At 49.1% G+C, this 21,171-nt stretch overlaps 1 protein-coding gene across 2 annotated transcripts; it reads left to right on the forward strand.

Annotated features, from left to right (window-relative positions):
* The first annotated feature begins 7,241 nt into the window (after window positions 1-7,241).
* SAXO5 (stabilizer of axonemal microtubules 5) lies at window positions 7,242-12,174 on the forward strand. 2 transcript variants are annotated; one of them, XM_055545423.1, is made up of 8 exons: window positions 7,242-7,812; window positions 9,203-9,309; window positions 9,410-9,510; window positions 9,764-9,876; window positions 9,959-10,068; window positions 10,419-10,620; window positions 11,228-11,313; window positions 11,947-12,174. In XM_055545423.1, the coding sequence occupies exons 1-8, from the start codon at window positions 7,242-7,244 to the stop codon at window positions 12,172-12,174; spliced, it is 1,518 nt and encodes a 505-aa protein (XP_055401398.1). The 2 variants fall into 2 exon arrangements, 1 of the variants encoding a protein (XP_055401398.1); XR_008701943.1 differs by lacking the exons at window positions 7,242-7,812; window positions 9,203-9,309; window positions 9,410-9,510; ... (1 more) ...; window positions 9,959-10,068; window positions 10,419-10,620 and adding an exon at window positions 10,807-10,851 and having other exon boundaries at window positions 11,228-11,347; window positions 11,947-12,080.
* Window positions 12,175-21,171: the final 8,997 nt, after the last annotated feature.

Consider the following 21,171-nt stretch of genomic DNA (forward strand, 5'->3'; position numbering starts at 1 on the left):
AGTACTCTTGCCTGGAAAATCCCATGGATGGAGGAGCCTGGTAGGCTGCAGTCCATGGGGTCGATAAAAGTCGGACACGACTGAGCAACTTCACTTTCACTTTTCACTTTCATGTATTGGAGAAGGAAATGGCAACCCACTCCAGTGTTCTTGCCTGGAGAATCCCAGGGACGGGGGAGCCTGATGGGCTTCCGTCTATGGGGTCGCACAGAGTCAGACATGACTGACGTGACTTAGCAGCAGCAGTAGCAGGCACTTCCTGCCCACTTTTCTTGCTACCTTATTTTTCTTTTTAGCTTGTAACAGTACTTAACATGACTGCGTATGTTACCTCTTCTTTTTCTTTCTTTAATATGGCTGCGCCAGGTGTTAGTTGTGACACGTGGGATCTTCAATCTTCACTGCAGGATGCAGGATTTTTAGTTGCAGCAGGTGGGACCTAGTTCTCTGACCAGGAATCAAACCAGAGTCCCCTTCATTGACAGCATGGAGTTTTAGCCACTGCACCAACAGAGAAGTCCCTATGTTGCTTCTTAACCTGTGTGTGCATGCTCAGTCACTCAGTCATGTACAATTCTTTGAGACCCCATGGACGGTAGCCCGCCAGGCTCCTCTGTCCACGGGATTCTCCAGGCAAGAATACAGGAGCAGGTTGCCACGCCTTCCTCCAGGGGATCTTCCTGACCCAGGGATTGAACCCACATCTCTTATTTCTCCTGCATTGGCAAGAGGGTTCTTTACCACTAGCACCACCTGGGAAGCCCCTGACACGCTGCAACTAAAAAAAAAAATCCCACATGCCTCAGCGAAGATCAAAGATCCTACAGCTAAGACCCAGAGCAGGCAAATATATAAATATTTAAACACACACACACACACACACACACATACATACACACTGCAGGAAAAATCAAAGCCAAGCCCAAGGCCTACAAAGGGAAGGAGACCTTGGGCTGCAGAGTGGCCGGATCCCTTCTCCTGAGCCTGTACTGTCCCCATGGTCCTTGTAACAGCACACCACATTTTTTTGACGCCTACTGTGTGCCGAGCCCTGTTCTAGGCACCAAAGAGACAGCAATGAGCCTGGCAGGCAGCCCAGCCCTCCCAGCGTCCATCACCATCTGGTTAGGGCTCAGCTTGACCTTTGGGAAAGCGACAGGAGCTGGCGTGGCATTCGCGCCTGGCCTTGTGGTTGCTAGGAGCTGGCCTGGAGCTCACTCGCAGTCGGGCGCTGGTGTTCTCCTGCTGGACACAGATAATTTCACAGGATGCCTACATCAGGCAAGGCCACTCTGTGACCATGGTGGAACAAGACAAAACAAGCCCGCTCCATCATGCTGTCTGAACACAGACAAAACACGAACACTGTCTAAATCATTACAGCAACCAGATGTGTCCTGGCTAATCTGAAGGACTCTGAGTCTTTGCCAACTGCCACTTTTTTTTCTTTAAAAAACTATTTTATTATTTATTTGGTTGCCTTGGGTTTTAGATCCTGCACTCAGGATCTTTCATTGTGGAATGCAGGCTTAGGTGCCTTGCAGCATGTGGGATCTTAGTTCCCTGACCAGAGATTGAAACTGCATCCCCTGCTTTGGAAGGCAGACTCTTAACCACTGGACGACCAGGGAAGTCCCCAATCACTGCTTTCAAGTTGCTTCATTCCTTAGACTTTGTGATCAAGATTATTCAGTTCCTCCATAAGAGCGTTACTTCTCCCCCTTGCTTTAAGACCGCATACAGAACCTACCCACTCCTGCATCCTCCTTTCCCAGGAAGGCAGAGAAAATATATTTTTGGATCAACATGGGCTTCCCCAGTGGCTCAGCTGTAAAGAATCCATCTGCCAATGCAGGAGATGCAGGTTGGCTCCTGAGTCAGGAAGATAAACTGAAGGAGGAAATGGCAACCCACTCCAGTATTCTTGCCTGGGAAATCCCATGGACAGAGGAGCCTGGTGGGCTACAGTTCATGGGGTCGCAAAGAGACAGACACAACTGAGCGACTGAGCACGCACACACGGCTGGACCAGAGCCCTCAGCAGGACCCTGGGGTGGGGACCAAGTGATGGAACCTCACCCCGGTGGGCAAAACAACACTTTGCTTACATTTAGTGAAAAGGAATTCATTCTGTATATAAGTCCTGGAGCTTGAATTCAAAGTACAGAGATGACAGACCATACATACACAACACACAGGCACACAAAACTGTATTATAAACATAAAACCCAACCATACACCAGATGTTAGTTGTTGCAGACTCTAGAAGAAATGATAGTGAGGTGATGCCAAACAGGTGTGGGCTAAGGCTACGGGAATAACCATGGTGCCAAAGAAATGCATCAAAAACTGCTATGTTATACGCCTTCAATTCACACGCTAGATGTCAACTATATTGGAAGAGAGAAGGAGTGAGGAAGGAAGGGGGCTGGAGAAAAGGGAGGGGGGAAGAAAGAAAAAGGAAAGGATGGAAGGAAGCTGTCATTCAGTAGGTGATCTGGGGCAGCGTGAAAGAGTCACCGCCCTTACATTTTTATTTCATCTGTTGTTTTTTTTTTAAGAAATTGCTTTTTCCTTTAATTTTTTTTTGTATTGTGGTAAAATATACTTCAAACTGACCATTTTAATCATCTTTACGTGTTCAGTGGCATTAAGTGCACTCAGTCTGTTGTATAACCATCCCCACCGTCCACCTCCAGAACTTTTTCTTCTCCCCAAACTGAAACTCTGTCCACATGAAACATCAATTTCCCATTCCCCACCCCATTCCGAGGGGTTTTTTGAATATATTATTTATATTTGTCCGGACATTAAAAAAGAAAAAGAAGTCAATAGGACTTCCCTGGCAATCCAGTGGTTAAGACACTGTGCTCCCAATGCAGGGAGCATGGGTTTAATTGCTGGTCTGATGCTGGGAAAGATTAAGGGCAGGAGGAAAAGGGGGCGACAGAGGATGAGATGGTTGGATGGCACCATTGACTAAATGGACATGAGTTTGAACAAACTCTGGGAGATGGTAAAGGACAGGGAAGCCTGGTGTGCTGCAGTCCATGGGGTTGCAAAGAGTCAGACACGACTGAGCGACTGAACAACAAACTGGGAACTAAGATCCCATATGCCATGCTGCACAGCCAGTAAATAAATAAATAGAAAGTCCAATTTCCAACCAGTAAAAGCATCCAACACACAGAAAAGTCCCCACATATTGAAACTTCCCTGGAAGCACTGAAGACAAAGCCCAGATCCATGGCATGCATTGTACCCATTGCTGCAAATAACAAGCCCTGTGTGGTTCAAGTACATGTGTGTTCCTGGTGGTCTTGGGGCTGAAGGTGAGAAGCACAGATGTCTTTAAGGCTACACTGGACGTCTATGAGCCCTGGAGTGGCATTAAGAGATATGGTGACTCAGAGAGTTTGGCCCATCCTGTGCAGACAAGTGTTAGAAAGCTGATGAGAAATAAAACCTGGGGAAATGGTGATAATACAATCAGGTGGCCTCTGGCATCAAATCTTCCCCCACTGAAGTGGCTGCCATCTCTAGCCCCATTTTCCAGATGACAAAACTGAGTCTTTGAGAAGTCAAGTCACAGGCCAGGCTCCCTCGAGCTCTCAGAGGGCAGGATCCTCTGTTCTTGCTCCTGATTTTCCTCCCAGTTGCCCCCAGAGTTGCTGGGGGACCCTTGTGACAGCATCGTCCCAGGCAGCTTATTGGGTCACAATGCGCAGGGCCAGACCACACTTGGATAAATGCCCAGATGGAACATCTGAGCATCCTCTGGGAGACCAGGGACTGAGGGAGTCTTGAGGGTCATGCCCATGCCAAGTGTGTCTTCTAAGACTCACTAGCTCCCATGCCCCACCTCGAGGTAGGTGCACTCTCTTCAACCCTGATCAGGAAACAAAATGAAGCTCACAGGAGCCCAGTTAATTATTCCAAGGTGACCCGGCTAGTCATTTCAGTCGTCAGATTTTCCCACAAACTATTTGAAAGCTTCTCGATCTTCAACTATTTTAGGTGGTAAAATGATCAGAAAACACACACACACACACACACACACACACACTTCATGTGTGTTTTCTGAAGAGATTGATGTGAACCAATAGTTGTGGGCTGAAGCAGTCTGGGAGGGCTTCCTGAAGGAGGTGATGCTGAGTGAGCCAGGGGTGTTGGTGGTATCCAAGGATCTGAGGGGCAGAGACAGGTGAGAGAGACAGCTCTGAGCAAAAGCCAGAAAGTCTAAGTGGGGTGCTGAGAGTCTGGAGCTAAAGGTCAGAGAAATGAGTAAGAGGTGTGTAAAACGCAGACAGCTGGAAGACAGAAAGAACAGTCAGGGCCTGGGAAAACTGCTGAGGGCAGGAAGACCAGTGAGGAGAGTGGTATGGCAGAGATGGGACAGTGGCCAGAGCTTGGAAGAGACAGAAGTGGGTTCCCAGGCATGAAGGAGGGGAGGGCCATGGTCTTCACAACTGACTGACAGTGAAGAGAGTGGGTTCCAGTAGCAAACTCTCAAATGCAGTGGTTAATTCTGCAGCTCTTCCTATGTCTCTGCAGCAGGCGCAGGGCCTTTGTACCTGCTGTTTCTTCTGCCCAGATGTTATTCAGTTCAGTTCAGTTCAGTTCAGTCGCTCAGTTGTGTTCGACTCTTTATGACCCCATGAATCGCAGCACACCAGGCCTCCCTGTCCATCACCAACTCCCGGAGTTCACCCAGACTCACGTCCATCGAGTCAGTGATGCCATCCAGCCATCTCATCCTCTGTCGTCCCCTTCTCCTCCTGCCCCCAACCCTCCCAGCATCAGAGTCTTTTCCAGTGAGTCAACTCTTCGCATGAAGTGGCCAAAATACTGGAGTTTCAGCTTTAGCATCATTCCTTCCAAAGAACACCCAGGGCTGATCTCCTTCAGAATGGACTGGTTGGATCTCCTTGCAGTCCAAGGGACTCTCAAGAGTCTTCTCCAACACCACAGTTCTAAAGCATCAATTCTTCGGCACTCAGCTTTCTTCACAGTCCAACTCTCACATCCATACATGACCACAGGAAAAACCATAGCCTTGACTAGACGGACCTTTGTTGGCAAAGTAATGTCTCTGCTTTTGAATATGCTGTCTAGGTTGGTCATAACTTTCCTTTCAAGGAGTAAGCGTCTTTTAATTTCATGGCTGCAATCACCATCTGCAGTGATTTTGGAGCCCCAAAACATAAAGTCTGACACTGTTTCCACTGTTTCCCCATCTATTTCCCATGAAGTGATGGGACCACATGCCATGATCTTCGTTTTCTGAATGTTGAACTTTAAGCCAACTTTTTCACTCTCCACTTTCACTTTCATCAAGAGGCTTTTTAGTTCCTCTTCACTTTCTGCCATAAGGGTGGTGTCATCTGCATATCTGAGGTTATTGATATTTCTCCCGGCAATCTTGATTCCAGCTTGTGCTTCTTCCAGCCCAGCGTTTCTCATGGTGTACTCTGCATATAAGTTAAATAAGCAGGGTGACAATATACAGCCTTGACGTACTCCTTTTCCTATTTGGAACCAGTCTGTTGTTCCATGTCCAGTTCTAACTGTTGCTTCCTGACCTGCATATAGATTTCTCAAGAGGCAGGTCAGGTGGTCTGGTATTCCCATCTCTTTCAGAATTTTCCACACTTTATTGTGATCCACATAGTCAAAGGCTTTGGCAGTCAATAAAACAGAAGTAGATGTTTTTCTGGAACTCTCTTGCTTTTTTGAGGATCCAGCGGATGTTGGCAATTTGATCTCTGGTTCCTCTGCCTTTTCTAAAACCAGCTTGAACATCAAGAAGTTTACGGTTCACATACTGTTAAAGCCTCCCTTGGAGAATTTTGAGCATTACTTTACTAGCGTGTGAAATGAGTGCAATTGTGCAGTAGTTTGAGCATTCTTTGGCATTGCCTTTCTTTGGGATTGGAATGAAAACTGACGTTTTCCAGTCCTGTGGCCACTGCTGAGTTTTCCAAATGTGCTGGTATATTGAGTGCAGCACTTTCACAGCATCATCTTTCAGGATTTGAAAGAGCTCAACTGGAATTCCATCACCTCCACTAGCTTTGTTCGTAGTGATGCTTTCTAAGGCCCACTTGACTTCACATTCCAGGATGTCTGGCTCTAGGTCAGTGATCACACCATCATGATTATCTGGGTGGTAAAGATCTTTTTTGTACAGTTCTTCTATGTATTCTTGCCATCTCTTCTTAATATCTTCTGTTTCTGTTAGGTCCATACCATTTCTGTCCTTTATCGAGCCCATCTTTGCATGAAATGTTCCCTTGGTATCTCTAATTTTCTTGAAGAGATCGCTAGTCTTTCCCATTCTGTTGTTTTCCTCTATTTCTTTTACCTCGCCCCCCCCCAATACCCAAATGCCCCACTGCCCCTCTTTCCAGGTCTTTGCTCAACTATCATCTTAGTGATGCCTCTCTGACTATTTTAAAATTTATTTATTTATTTATAACTGCACTGGTTCCTCGTTGCTGTACATGGGCTTTCTCTAACTGTGGCAAGCAGGGAGCTACTCTTCATTGTGTGTGTTTCTCAGTGCCCTGGCTTCTCTTGTGGTGCATGGGCCCCTAGAGTGTGGGCTTTGGTAGTTGTGGCTCCCACAGGCTTAACTGATCTGCAGCATATGGAATCTCCCCAGACCAGGGATCGAACCCATGTTTCCTGCAATGGCAGGTGGATTCTTATCCACTGCACCACCAAGGAATGCCTTTCCTGACTATTTAAAACAACAAGGCTTCTAGCCCAAACCCTATCCTTTACGCCATGTGACTTTTCCCCTGCAAGGCACTTAACCACCTTGTAACTTACTCTGCAGTTGATGTGATTACATGTACTCATTATTGTATGTTCCCGTCACCATCTCCACAAAGGTAGGGCTCCAGGTCTGTTGATGAACCCCTCTAGAACCGTGCCTGGCACACTCTAAATGCCAAATAAGTGATTATTTCTATCTCTACTTTCCCTGCGGGCAGGCAAACAGGGCTACACCTGTTTCTTTTAGGCAGGGGTGAGGGCCGCACCACAGGGCTTGTGGGATCTCAGTTCCTGGATCAGGGTTGAACCCTGGTCCCTGGAAGTGAAAGCTAGGAGTCCTGACCACTGGACCGCCAGTAAAATCCTTAAACCTGTTACTTACGACGTCTCCAACCCCGAGCCCACCGTGGGACCCGCTCATTCCTGTCTCCGCCTCCTCGCAGGTGGCACCTCCCCCCGCTATGGCCGCGGGCGCCCTCCTGCCGTGCCCAGTGTCCCGGCTGGACTTCCTCAAGGCCTCGCACTTCGCGCTGGGGCCGGACCCGCGGCTGCACGCGGACGCCAAGCAGTCCACATCGCACCGGGACTTTCCCGCCTACTCGAGCGCTATCCGTGGGCCGCTGTGCCCGCCGCCGCCCTGCGCATCCCTCTTCCAAAAGGATGTGCGCTGGGCGGGCCAGGAGCGCCTGTCGGAGACGCGCTGCGCCTATGAGCCCCCTCCACCTATGCTGTTGAGGGAGCAGGAGCGGGAACTGGCGCGGGAGCGCACACTCGCCATGCAAGCCAGTTACCTGCACGTGCACGCGGAAGCGCGCGCACGCACCGGCCTCTCCACCGCGCGCGGCGACTACGGCTGGCCAGAGCCGCCGGAGCGCGCTCGCGAACAGATCCGCGGGGCGCGACTCATCTTCGACCGCGACTCGCTGCCGTCGGGCGACCGAGCCAAGCTGCGCATCCCGCCCACCACGTACCGGGAGTTCTTCCAGCTCCACGACCTTTGCCTGAAGCCCCGCGAGCCTGCCTGCCGCCTCTGTGAGTGCGGGCCGCGGCGCCCTAGGCAATTTCACCGACACACTTATTCTCGCGGTGAACAGGGATTCTGCTCCTCGCCCCCAGTGGACACCTGGCAGTGTCTGATGATCGTCTTTTTGTCTTTACGACGGGAAGGAGAGAATACTACTGTCAGGGAGTTGATGGAAGCCAGGGATGCTACTAAACATCTTACCACGCATAGGGGAGCTCCCCACAGTAAATAATTATCCAGATGTTGGCTTCCCTGGTGGCTCAGTTGGTTAAGAATCTGCCTGCCAATCCAGAAGACCCGGGTTCGATCCCTGGGTCAGAAATATACCCTAGAGAAGGGAATTGCAACCTACTCCTGCATTCTTGCCTGAAAACCCTATGGACAGAAGAGTCTGGAGGGCTACTGTCCATGGAGTCGCAAAGAGTGGAACACAACGGAGCAATTAACACTTTCACGTCAAATGTCAACAGCGCAGAGGCTGAGAAACCCTGGAACCTCCTTGAGCCTCAGTTTCTGCATCCACAGAATGGGCACATCTCCCTAAGCTCTCCAGGGTGCTTTGAAGTGGGCAGAGTCATGAAGCTGGTTTGGGGTTAAACAAATCTGCTAAGTGTCCTCCACCTCTACCACCCAGCCCTGCCACCTCAGTAGTTGTGTGACTCTGAGGGAGACAACCTCTTCCAGCCTCAGTTTACTCATCTGCAAAGTGGGTGCAACAACCAGTTTTATAGTTACTGGTGAAGCCAAAAGAGCCCCGAGTGCTGGACGTGCCTGCCAGATAGCAACAGAGGGTCGCTGTCATTTGTATGATTTTTCCAATTCTGTGACTCAGAGGAACATATAGCTTGTGCAATCTCAGCTCCCAACCAGAGACTGAACCTGGGTCACAGCAGTGACAACCTGGAATCCTAACCACTAGGCCATCAGGGAACTCCCTTGTTGTCATTTTAAATATATATAGCTGTACTGGGTCTTAGTTTTGGCCCTCGGGATCTTTGATCTTCATTGTGGCATGTGGGGTCTAGTTCCCTGACCAGAGATCAAACGAACCCAGGCCCCCTGCATTGGGCGTCACCCCATGGACTGTAGCCCGCCAGGCTCCTCTCCCCATGGCAATCTCCAGGCAAGAATACTGGAGTGCTTCTTCAGGGGATCAGCCCAGAGATCCAACCTGCTTCACCTGCGCCTCCTGCATTGCAGGTGGACCCTCTACCACTGAACCACCAGGGAAGCCCTTGAAAGTTCCTACTTCTTATTATTTTTGATGTTTTCCAGATAGGCCTCTGGCTAAGCTAGTCTGGACTGCCCACCTGCCCTTCCCAGGTGAGGAATAGAATCCCAGTGGTCCTGAAGCTGCCAAGAATTGATCCCATTCTCTCTCCTCTTGCTCATCCTCAGGTGGGCCCAGTCCCCTCCAGTGGGAACACAAGAGACAGGATGACAGCACCTCCTACCAGAGGCACTTCCAGGCCCTGCCAGGCCCACCTGCCTTGCCGTGTAAGAGGGTAAATTGAGACTGGGCCGGTGTTGCAGGTGGGGGGTCAAGGGGAGGAGCAGCGATGGGGGCTGGGTGGTCTTGCCCTCCCCACTCCTGTCCACCCACAGGCCTCCTCCAGCATAGAACTGGGAGACTTCAAGATTGGCTACAGGCCCATGTGCACGGAGCAGAAACAAGCCTACGGGCCTCCGGATCTGCCCCCGGACAGGTACAAAGGAACCATGGCCTTTTCTACCAAGACAGGGTGACGTGGGGTGGGTCACCTAAGTCTCTAGGGCCAACACTGTGCCCTTGAAGTCTCCATCACCCACAGGCAAGGCCCACTATTGTGCCAGATCACTCACAATTAGCACCCCACAGCTTGGCTATTGGGGAGCTTGTCCCTCCCTCCCTTTTCCTGGGAGTTGTAAGGGCCCAGATCAGATGGATCCACCTCCTGCTTCCCATCCCCTTACCTGCAGGTATGACAAGGCCCAGGCCTCAGCCCACATCCACTGTGTGAACATCCGTCCTGGGGATGGCCTCTTCCACGACAGGACCACCAAGGGGGAACACTTCTATGCCCGGGAGCCAGGTGAGATCCGGCTGCCTGCCCTGCCCCTTCACTCCCACAGCAGCCACCCAGGGTTGCTCAGGACTTACTCTGCCACTGGCAGAACCTTTCCTTCTTCACCACAACCAGACTCCTGAGTCACACATCCTGGAAGGAAATGGGTGTCCCGGTCCGGGGAGCCTCACCACCTCCACACACTTCTTCTACCGTCAGGTCAGCAGGAAGGCGAAAGGCTGCAGGGCGAGTCAGGGAAACGGGCTTTCCTCTATTTCCCAAAGTGAATAATAGCAAGTGCAAAGGCCCTGAGGTGGGAGGGAGCTGGACATGTGTACAGGGATCTCCTGGCTCTATTTGTGGGATGTAGGGCGAGCCACTTAACCACTTCATACCTCAGTGGTTGTCTGTAAACTGAAATAACAGTACCAATTCCCAGCGCCATCACGTGGGACCCAGAGAAAGTGTGAGCCGTCCAAGATCACACAGCTCCCGCTTTTGAGCTTCATCCCCGGCCTTGGGACATCCATGACGAGGGGAGCTTCCCAGATGCACTGTGGTCCTTACAGCCCCTGCGAAAGAGCGAGCCAGCCAGCCGCCACGTGCCTCATGAGACATTGCAGAGTCACATAACCCTAGGGGAGCCGTCGCTGCTCGGACAGTTCTTCCAGACCTCCATGGGCACGGACTACTTACCCTTTGGGATGCCAAAGCCGCCAAAAGCGCCCAACCTCCACCTGCAGCGCAGCAACCTGCCAGAGGGCACCGGGGGTGAGCGAGGCCCCACCCATCTTGGGAAGCCCCGCCCTACCCCTGCTACCTCTGTGGTCCCGCCCCCGGCCAATCCCACCTCGCCCACTGCCTGCCTCTGGCTCCGCCTCCTGAAGGGATAGATCTCATGCCCTGGGCCAAGATTCCCAGCTCTGACCCTGAACAACCCCATGCTCTCGTCATCGTGACTCTCAACAACCCCCTCCATCCCTGCATGACTCCGCCCCTCTGGTATGGCTCCTCTGCTCTCCATATCCACCCTCTCAAGACTCTTAGCCCTCCTCCTCCTCTGCAACACTCTGGCTCCGCCCCTTGACCAGCTAGTCCACTCTTCCTGTCCCCCCACCAGCCCCTCACCCCGGATCTTCTGCCCTTGCCCCGCCCCTGGCCACCTCAGTCCGCCCCCACCACGGCCCCCCACGCCCCCCCGCGCCCCCCCTTACCCTCCCTGCCTCCTAACGCATCCTCCTCCCCTGACAACTTCAGCGGGAACCCAGGTGTCGCCCTTGAAACCTTGTTGCATCCTTAGTCTCCCGTGTCCTTTCCCCCTGGGCTCTGCCTTTCCTCCCTCAGACCCTCAGCTCAGCCACCCCACCCAAATCTCCAGACCTAGATTTTTTAACCATGAACCAGAAGATGCTGAAGCCACATGGAATAGCTCCAGCCGCTGTGACAGAGGAGCTGCTACAGCGGGTGAGGGAGGAGGAGAGGGTATCTCCTTAACCAGGTAACCTCTCAGATCAAAATTAGTCTCACATCTGCTCACGGTCGGGATTCTCTGGTGACTCAGATGGTAAAGAATCTGCCCGCAAGGCAGGAGGCATGGGTTGGATTCCTGGGTCGGGAAGATCCCCTGGAGGAGGGCATGGCAACCCACTCCAGTATTCTTGCCTGGAGAATTCCATGGACAGAGGAGCCTGGTGGGTTACAGTCCATGGGGTCACAAAGAGTCAGACACGAATGAGTGACTAGCACTTTCACTTCACTGCTCAGGGTCACTCTAGGGTCATCCAAGGCTCAGGGGCCCATCAAGGTCAGTTCAGGGGCAACTGTGGTGAGCCACAGTTACATTCCAAGCTGAGGGTGAGCTTAGAAGCACCTAAAGTCAACAAGGCCATGGGGCCTCTCCAGGGGTCTGCACTGGTGTCTCTTCAGCTTCTCATCCAGCTCCTGTGTCACTCCAACCTTTTACCCACCTCTCCAGGACCCAGTCATGGGCCAAACCCGGCTGAGTCTCTCCCCACACTTTTATGTTCCCAGGGTGGCCTGGGTGGGCCAGCCACGCTCCAGGCTGCCCTGCCAGGCTCCCCCACCCTGACTCCACAGTGCAAGTATAGCCACTTGGAGCCCCCACTGGGTCAACAGCGCTTCTTCTCAACCCTAAACAAGGATGAATTTACCTTCAAGTACCAGGGCCCAGCAGTGCTAAGACGGGACGACTTCCAGGAGAGTCACTTGCCCCTGGGCTCTCTTCATCAGTGGGGCTGTAGGGCTCGGAAAGTGGACCCTCGGGCCCCCCAGACCCCTATCTACCCATGCCCTAGCCAGCAATAAACAGTGCTTTGGCAACCCATGCATGTGTGCTCATTTGTGTCTGACTCTGTGCAACCCCATGGACTGTAGCCCATTAGGCGGCTCTGTCCATGGAATTTTCCAGGCAAGAATACTGGAGTGGATTGCCATGCCCTCCTCCAGGAGATAGGGGGCTTGCGGGATGAAGGGTGGAGGTCGGGGAGAATGTACAAGAGAGAATGACTCCAGGGAGAAGCCCTTTTGCAGACTCTGGGTGTTGTCCCACTCTGGGCAGGGAGGCCATCCCAGTTTGTGCAAAGGCTTGGTGGTTGGATTCATGTAAGGAGTTTGCTGTCACAAGCTCTGAATGATGTGGGTGAATGAGGCAGTGTCATTAGGCTGAGATCACAGGCTCCTGGAACTGAGTGGACAGAGTCCAAATCCTGACTCCACCATGTCCCTACTCTTGGGCAGGTCATTTGACCCCTCTGAGCCTCTAGTTGCTTATCTATAAAATGGAGATAAATAATAGCTCTCTCTCATTGCGTGTGTGCCACGAGCTAAGTTGCTTCAGTCATGTATGACTTTTTGCGACCCCATAGACTATAGCCTGCCAGGCTCCTCTGTCCATGGGATTCTCCAAGCAAAAATACTGGAGTGGGTTGCCATGCCCTCCTCCAGGGGATCTTCCCCAACCAGGGATTGAACCTTTGTCTCTTATGTCTCCTGTATTGCCAGATGGGTTCTTTACCACTAGCACCACCTGGACACAATCTCTCATTAGATTGTTATAACTGAGAAATGTACACAGTAGTCAGGTTGTGGCTGGGAGTTAAGAACGGAGAGCTTCCCTTCCAAGGATGAACGAGAGGAGGAGGAGGAAGGAGCTTTCAATCCTTGAGAATGCTGGCTGGGGCTCAGAGGGGGCATGAAGGGGTGGACATGAGAATGAGCCAGCAATTTATCCTGTTGTGGGCAGAGGCTGGAAGCTGAATGGTTGGTGCACTAGCTGGCTGGGAAACTGGCCCCCAGGTCAAAAGGGAAAAACAACAAAAGTCATCAGGATATAATCAGGTCCAAGGGGGCAGGTGTTCAGCCAGAGATAGAATGAAAAGGGTAGAAAGGGGGAGGTTGGGGTGGGCCCCTGAAGCCAGTGGGTGACAGGGCTTAGCAAACATGTCAAGGACCAGTACCTTGGACAGCAACCCATCATGACAATCTTGGAGGTCTGGTGCAATCAACACTGAGAAGTTGGCTGTGTCTGGAATGATCAGATGGGTCTTGGTGGCCGTGCTTGGGCCCTGCCTCGACAGGCTGTTGAGAATCTGGTTTCAGGGAATGAGCGTAGTTTCCTGACCCTGTAGACAGACCTTCACAAGACCCCCAATCCAATGGGCCACTAAGAGTCAGCCTCAAGCCTGGCCAGGAGTCCTTTCCCCATAGGCAATAGTCCTGTGAGACCAGCCTGTCATTTCCACAGGAAGGAGAGGAGTCCAGTTTGAGGTCCTACTAGGGCAAGATGGCCCTTTTGGCTGCAATCATGGTATCCACGTTGACCATGAGAAGGTCTGCTAGAGGCCGGACATTTCTTCTGTTTGCTTCCACTAATGATGCAGGTGACACTCTTGTGAATTACTCCATGATAATAACAGGCTTTCTCAATGTCAGCATTATTGGCATCCTGGATAGGATCATTCTTGGTGGTGGTTGGAGGCTGTCTCACGCATTGCAGGCTGGCCAGCATCATCCTTGACCTCTACCCACCATGCGCCAATAGTACATTCCTCCTCCCCCACCCAGTTGTGACAACCAAAGATGTCTCCATACATTGCCAAGTGTCCCTTGGGGGGAAAAGTTACCCCTGGTTGAGGACCACTGCAATAAACCCATTCTCCAGTGATTCCCATGACAAAATCAGGTTCTCCTGGCAAAGCCGGTCTGCTGCTTGGCCAGACTGTATGTATAAAGGGACTCATCCTCTTTGCCTTGCCTTCCAGGAAGCTCAGAAATTTTGCTTTGGTTCTGTGTAGCTCCAGTTGCAGGATTATGGGTGCTTCTGCCTGGTTCTAAGAATGGTTTAAACTGCTGAGACACCAGATGGGAAATAAGAGGTAGGAGTTACAAGGAGGCAGATTTTTGCACATTGTGAAGCATTTTCTAACCAAGGAACTGACAAGCCCCACTATGGGTTGCCAGGAGAGAACAGAAACTTTACTCAAAATGTCTTCAGTACAGAAAGAAATTACATTATGATGATTCCAGTTTTATGTTATGGATTTATGTCTATCCCTCCTATATTCCACTTACTTTCCAAAAAAGGCATGTCATATGAACTGTAAAAACCAAAAGGGCTTATAAAATTAGATGAATAAAATAATCTTTTTAAAATTTTTATGTATTTACTTTTTTTTTACTGTGCGCAGTCCTTATTGCTGCTTGGGCTTTTCTCTAGTTGTAGCGAGTGGAGGCTACTCTCTAGTTGCAGTGCGTGAGCTCATTTCGGTGACTTTTCTTGTTGTGAGCACAGGCTCTAGAGCTCCTGGGCTTCAATAGTTGTGGCATGAGGGCTCAGTAGTTGCAGTTCCCAGGCTCTAGAGCAAAGGCTCAATAGTTGTGATGCATGGGTTTAGTTGCTCCATGGCATGTGGGATCTTCCCAGACCAGGGATCAAACTGTTGTCTCCTGTATTGGCAGGCAGATTTTTATTTTTTTAACTACTGAGCTACCAGGGAAGCCCAAATGAAATAGTCTTGAACATGGGAAAACAGATGACTCTTTTTGTATTTAGGCTATGCTTGGTCTTTGTTGTGACTCAGGCTTTTATCTAGTTGCCATGTGCAGGGGCTTCTCTTGTTGTGGAGTATGGGCTCGAGAGTACACATCCTCAGTAGTTGCTGCACTCGGGCCTAGTTGCCCCTGCATGTGGGCATCTTAGTTCCTCCACCAGGGATTGAACCCTCATCTCCTGCATTACAAGGCAGATTCTTAACCACTGGATCACCGGGGGAGTCCCCAAAGAGATGAATTTTTAAAGGAAAACATTCTGGTCAATTGTACTCATCACTAAGCATCAGACTTATCTCTTTCTGTCCTTCAGCAAATGATTTCATACTCTCACCCTCACTTTCATTATGTGAAAAATTGGGGACAGCAACAGTTCCTCCTTCATGGAGGGTTACAAAGAGTCAATACAATGTGCACATACCATCTTAAAGCAGGGTGTCACACTTGGCTGCAGCTCAATGAACAGTGCCTAAATTTTGTTAAGATCTTCAGTTCATTTCACTTCAGGCACTCAGTCATGTCCGACTCTTTGCGACCCCATGAATCGCAGCACGCCAGGCCTCCCTGTCCATCACCAACTCCCGGAGCTCACTCAAACTCACGTCCATCGAGTCGGTGATGCCATCCAGCCATCTCATCTTCTGTCGTCCCCTTCTCCTCCTGCCCCTAATCCCTCCCAGCATCAGAGTCTTTTCCAGTGAGTCAACTCTTCGAATGAAGTGGCCAAAGTACTGGAGTTTCAGCTTTAGCATCATTCCTTCCAAAGAACACCCAGGGCTGATCTCCTTCAGAACGGACTGGATGGATCTCCTTGCAGTCCAAGGGACTCTCAAGAGTCTTCTCCAACACCACAGTTCAAAAGCATCAATTCTTCGGCATTCAGCTTTCTTCACAGTCCAACTCTCACATCCATACATAACCACTGGAAAAACCATAGCCTTGACTAGACAGACCTTTGTTGGCAAAGTAATGTCTCTGCTTTTGAATATGCTGTCTAGGTTGGTCATAACTTTCCTTCCAAGAAGTAAGCGTCTTTTAATTTCATGGCTGCAGTCACCATCTGCAGTGATTTTGGAGCCCCCCCAAAAAAAGTCTGACACTGTTTCCACTGTTTCCCCATCTATTTCCCATGAAGTGATGGGACCACATGCCATGATCTTCGTTTTCTGAATGTTGAGCTTTAAGCCAACTTTCTCACTCTCCACTTTCACTTTCATCAAGAGGCTTTTTATAAAGTTCCTCTTCACTTTCTGCCATAAGGGTGGTGTCATCTGCATATCTGAGGTTATTGATATTTCTCCCGGCAATCTTGATTCCAGCTTGTGCTTCTTCCAGCCCAGAGTTTCTCATGATGTACTCTGAGACCATAAGTTAAGGTCTTAGGTATTTCTATTTCAAGTATCAGAAACCTATCTCTATCTTCTCAAGCAGACAGGGATTTTATTGACTTAAGAAAGTCTGTAACTAGCAAGACTGCCAATTCCTTATCAGGCATGGTTTCTGCCTTGCTGCCTCTCAGTTCAAGCAGTGGCAAAAAACAAAACCAAAACCAAACCCAAATCCTAATAGTTAGTCCCTAAAGGAAGAGCTGTCTTGCATTAGAAAGTAAGGAACACTCTGATTGACCCATTTGTGTCACATGTCCAGCTGCAAACCAATCACTGTGTCCAGAGGGATGGGATGCTGTGATTGAATGGCTGGATAATTTGGTTCTCCAAACCTCACCACAATCTTGGAGTCTGAAGGCCAACCTTGGTAGATCCTGTCTCCTAGCAACAGACCTGTGCCTGCCCATCCCCATAGCATCTATCTTGCCCCAGGTTACAATCTAGAGAGCAGACAGACTCAGCCAATAGGCTCGTCCCATTGAGGGTAATTGTGCCTTTAGAAACAAGCAGTGTTCAGTGTTTGAAAGTACCCACCAGATTTCTGATAATCCCAGCTTTATCTCCCCATCTCATTCCTAGAAACTTTGTTTTTTAGCCTGGGGCAGAGAATTGAGCTCTGGCAATCTCACAAAATCAGTTCAGTTTAGTCACTCAGTCGTGTCCAACTCTTTGCGACCCCATGAATTGCAGCACGCCAGGCCTCCCTGTCCATCACCAACTCCTGGAGTTCACCCAGACTCACGTCCATCGAGTCGGTGATGCCATCCAGCCATCTCATCCTCTGTCATCCCCTTCTCCTCCTGCCCCCAATCCCTCCCAGCATCAGAGTCTTTTCCAGTGAGTCAACTCTTCGAATGAAGTGGCCAAAGTACTGGAGTTTCAGCTTTAGCATCATTCAAAGAACACCCAGGGCTGATCTCCTTCAGAATGGACTGGATGGATCTCCTTGCAGTCCAATGGACTCTCAAGAGTCTTCTCCAACACCACAGTTCAAAAGCATCAGTTCTTCAGCATTCAGCTTTCTTCACAGTCCAACTCTCACATCCATACATAACCACTGGAAAAACCATAGTCTTGACTAGACAGACCTTTGTTGGCAAAGTAATGTCTCTGCTTTTGAATATGCTGTCTAGGTTGGTCATAACTTTCCTTCCAAGGAGTAAGCGTCTTTTAATTTCATGGCTGCAGTCACCATCTGCAGTGATTTTGGAGCCCCCCCAAAAAAAGTCTGACACTGTTTCCACTGTTTCCCCATCTATTTCCCATGAAGTGATGGGACCACATGCCATGATCTTCATTTTCTGAATGTTGAGCCTTAAGCCAACTTTTTCACTCTCCTCTTTCACTTTCATCAAGAGGCTTTTTATAAAGTTCCTCTTCACTTTCTGCCATAAGGGTGGTGTCATCTGCATATCTGAGGTTATTGATATTTCTCTTGGCAATCTTGATTCCAGCTTGTGCTTCTTTCAGCCCAGCATTTCTCATGATGTACTCTGCATAGAAGTTAAATAAGCAGGGTGACAATATACAGCCTTGACACACTCCTTTTCCTATTTGGAACCAGTCTGTTGTTCCATGTCCAACATGTTCTAACTGTTGCTTCCTAACCTGCATATAGGTTTCTCAAGAGGCAGGTCAGGTGGTCTGGTATTCCCATCTCTTTCAGAATTTTCCACACTTTATTGTGATCCACACAGTCAAAGGCTTTGGCATAGTCAATAAAGCAGAAATAGATGTTTTTTTGGAACTCTCTTGCTTTTTCAATGATCCAGTGGATGTTGGCAATTTGATCTCTGGTTCCTCTGCCTTTTCTAAAACCAGCTTGTACATCTGGAAGTTCACGGTTCACGTATTGTTGAAGCCTCACTTGGAGAATTTTGAGCATTACTTTACTAGCGTGTGAGATGAGTGCAATTGTATGGTAGTTTGAGCATTCTTTGGCATTGCCTTTCTTTGGGATTGGAATGAAAACTGACCTTTTCCAGTCCTGTGGCCACTGCTGAGTTTTCCAAATTTGCTGGTATATTGAGTGCAGCACTTTCACAGCATCATCTTTCAGGATTTGAAAGAGCTCAACTGGAATTCCATCACCTCCACTAGCTTTGTTCGTAGTGATGCTTTCTAAGGCCCACTTGACTTCACATTCCAGGATGTCTGGCTCTAGGTCAGTGATCACACCATCGTGATTATCTGGGTTGTGAAGATCTTTTTTGTACAGTTCTTCTGTGTATTCTTGCCACCTCTTCTTAATATCTTCTGCTTCTGTTATGTCCATACCATTTCTGTCCTTTATCGAGCCCATCTTTGCATGAAATGTCCCCTTGGTATCTCTAATTTTCTTGAAGAGATCGCTAGTCTTTCCCATTCTGTTGTTTTCCTCTATTTCTTTGCATTGATCGCTGAGGAAGGCTTTCTTATCTCTCCTTGCTGCTATTTGGAACTCTGCATTCAGATGCTTATATCTTTCTTTTTCTCCTTCGCTTTTCACTTCTCTTCTTTTCACAGCTATTTGTAAGGCCTCCTCAGACAGCCATTTTGCTTTTTTGCATTTCTTTTCTATGGGGATGGTCTTGATCCCTGTCTCCTGTACAATGTCAGGAACCTCAGTCCGTAGTTCATCAGGCACTCTATCAGATCTAGTCCCTTAAATCTATTTCTCACTTCCACTGTGTAATCATAAGGGATTTGATTTGGGTCATACCTGAATGGTCTAGTGGTTTTCCCTGCTTTCTTCAATTTAAGTATGAATTTGGCAATAAGGAGTTGATGATCTGAGCCACAGTCAGCTCCTGGTCTTGTTTTTGCTGACTGTATAGAGCTTCTCCATCTTTGGCTGCAAAGAATATAATCAATCTGATTTCGGTGTTGACCATCTGGTGATGTCCATGTGTAGAGTCTTCTCTTGTGTTGTTGGAAGAGGGTGTTTGCTATGACCAGTGCATTTTCTTGGCAAAACTCTAATAGTCTTTGCCCTGCTTCATTCCATATTCCAAGGCCAAATTCAAAGAAGTGCTAACTTCACAAAATCAAAGAAGTGCTAACTCTGCTTTAAGAAGCAGCAGATAGAGGGAGTTTGTATGTATCTTATAAGACCTTGCTGAAGACTTCATGGAAGCTCCCAGGTATTCCAACATCCTGATGTTTTCCTCCAAAGGCACTTGAGCCACAGTCTCAGGTGACACACTGTTGGAGTGCCAAGATAAAACAGGCAACAATTTAATCAGCTATTTTTCTACATAATGGATGTCTGGTCTCCTGAAAAAGGCTCTTCTACGGGGTGTGACATACATCTGGGGAGGTTGTGCACAGCACAATGTTCAAAGTCCTATTCATAATGAATATATATGTCTGTGGTGGCCCTGACCCTCTATTTTACCTTTGTTCAGCCAATTTCACATTTTACGTTATTTCCTTCAATACCCTTCCCTTTCCCGAAACTAATTTATAAATTAGTCAAGACTGTCATGACTGCAAGGAACAGATACCCACTAAACTAGCGACTGAACTGAACTGAACTGAAACTAGCTCAAATACCCAAGAAATTGGTTGGCTTGTGATACTGACAAGACTAAGGGCTTCAGGTATGGCTATATCCAGGAACTCAAGCTGGCTATATCCATGACCAACCTAGACAGCATATTAAAAAGCAGAGACATCACTTTGCCACCAAAGGTCTGTCTAGTCAAAGCTATGGTTTTTCCAGTAGCCATGTAAGGATGTGAGAGTTGGACTGTAAAGAAACCTGAGCGCCAAAAAAATGATGCTTTTGAACTGCGGTGTTGGAGAAGACTCTTGAGAGTCCCTTGGACTGCTAGGAGATCAAACTAGTACATCCTAAAGGAAATCAGTCCTGAATATTCATTGGAAGGACTAATGCTGAAGCTGAAACTCCAATACTTTGGCCACCTGATGCGAAGAACTGACTTATTGGAAAAGACTCTGATGCTGGGAAAGATTGAAGGTGAGAGGAGAAGGGGACAACAAAGGATGAGAAGGTTGGATGACATCACCAACTCAATGGACATGAGTTTGAGCAGGCTCGGAGTTGGTGATGGACAGGGAAGCCTGGCGTGCTGCAGTCCATGGGGTCGCAAAGAGTTGGACACGACTGAGTGAACTGAACTGAACTGAACTGAGGAGCTCAACCAATATAGCTATGGCTGTCTCTCTGACTCTCACCTCTACATCCTGGTACAGATTGACTTCAGTCTGCAGACTGTTCTTCCACACAACTCAGGAAGGTGGGTGCAGGTAGAATGAGGTACTGTGAACAGTTCATGATCCCAGAGGAAGAAAGAGATCCTCCAGCTACATGGCTTCATCCCAGACTTCATTCTTTGTGGCTGGGGGTGGGGGGTGAAGTTCTCGGGTTGATAAGTTTCAATTACAAGATACTGGGGGCTGTGTTAGACACAGATCTGTCTGGAGTAGTGGTGGGGGCTACACAAAGGGAAAACAAGGTGCTGAGACAGAGACTAGGCAGACAGAAACAACAGCTGTCTTTACAAGTATTACTGTAATGGGATCATCCAGCAGGATAAGGATCCAGGAACATAATCCAATTGCAGTCTCAAGTCTCTCAGATCTGCTGTGGACTTCTCCACAGAGGGGTAGAAAGCAGGTCTCAGGCCAAAAGTTCAGCCCAGATCTAGAAGATTCCAGAAGGAAGAGCAAAGTCTCCTGGGGCCCTGACCTACATGCAAGGGTAGGTGGTGTCAAAATTCACCAGCCAAGGACCATCAGAGGCACTTGTTTTGTCGTTTTTCAGTCATGTCTGACTCTTTGCGACTCCATGGACTGTAGCCCTCCAGGCTCCTCTGTCCATGGGATTCTCCAGACAAGAATACTGGAGTGGGTTGCCATTCCC

The sequence above is a fragment of the Bubalus kerabau genome, chromosome 1, assembly GCF_029407905.1.
Source record: "Bubalus kerabau isolate K-KA32 ecotype Philippines breed swamp buffalo chromosome 1, PCC_UOA_SB_1v2, whole genome shotgun sequence".
Classification (NCBI taxonomy): Eukaryota; Metazoa; Chordata; class Mammalia; order Artiodactyla; family Bovidae; genus Bubalus; species Bubalus kerabau.

Bases quoted from the DNA above. Each gene is read 5' to 3' on its own strand.
- SAXO5 (XM_055545423.1), top strand. From the start codon at position 7,242: ATGGCCGCGGGCGCCCTCCTGCCGTGCCCAGTGTCCCGGCTGGACTTC. The intron at 10,069-10,418 runs GTCAGCAGGAAG...TGGTCCTTACAG, and splicing joins CACACTTCTTCTACCGTCAG to CCCCTGCGAAAGAGCGAGCC. The intron at 11,314-11,946 runs GTGAGGGAGGAG...CTGACTCCACAG, and splicing joins CAGAGGAGCTGCTACAGCGG to TGCAAGTATAGCCACTTGGA.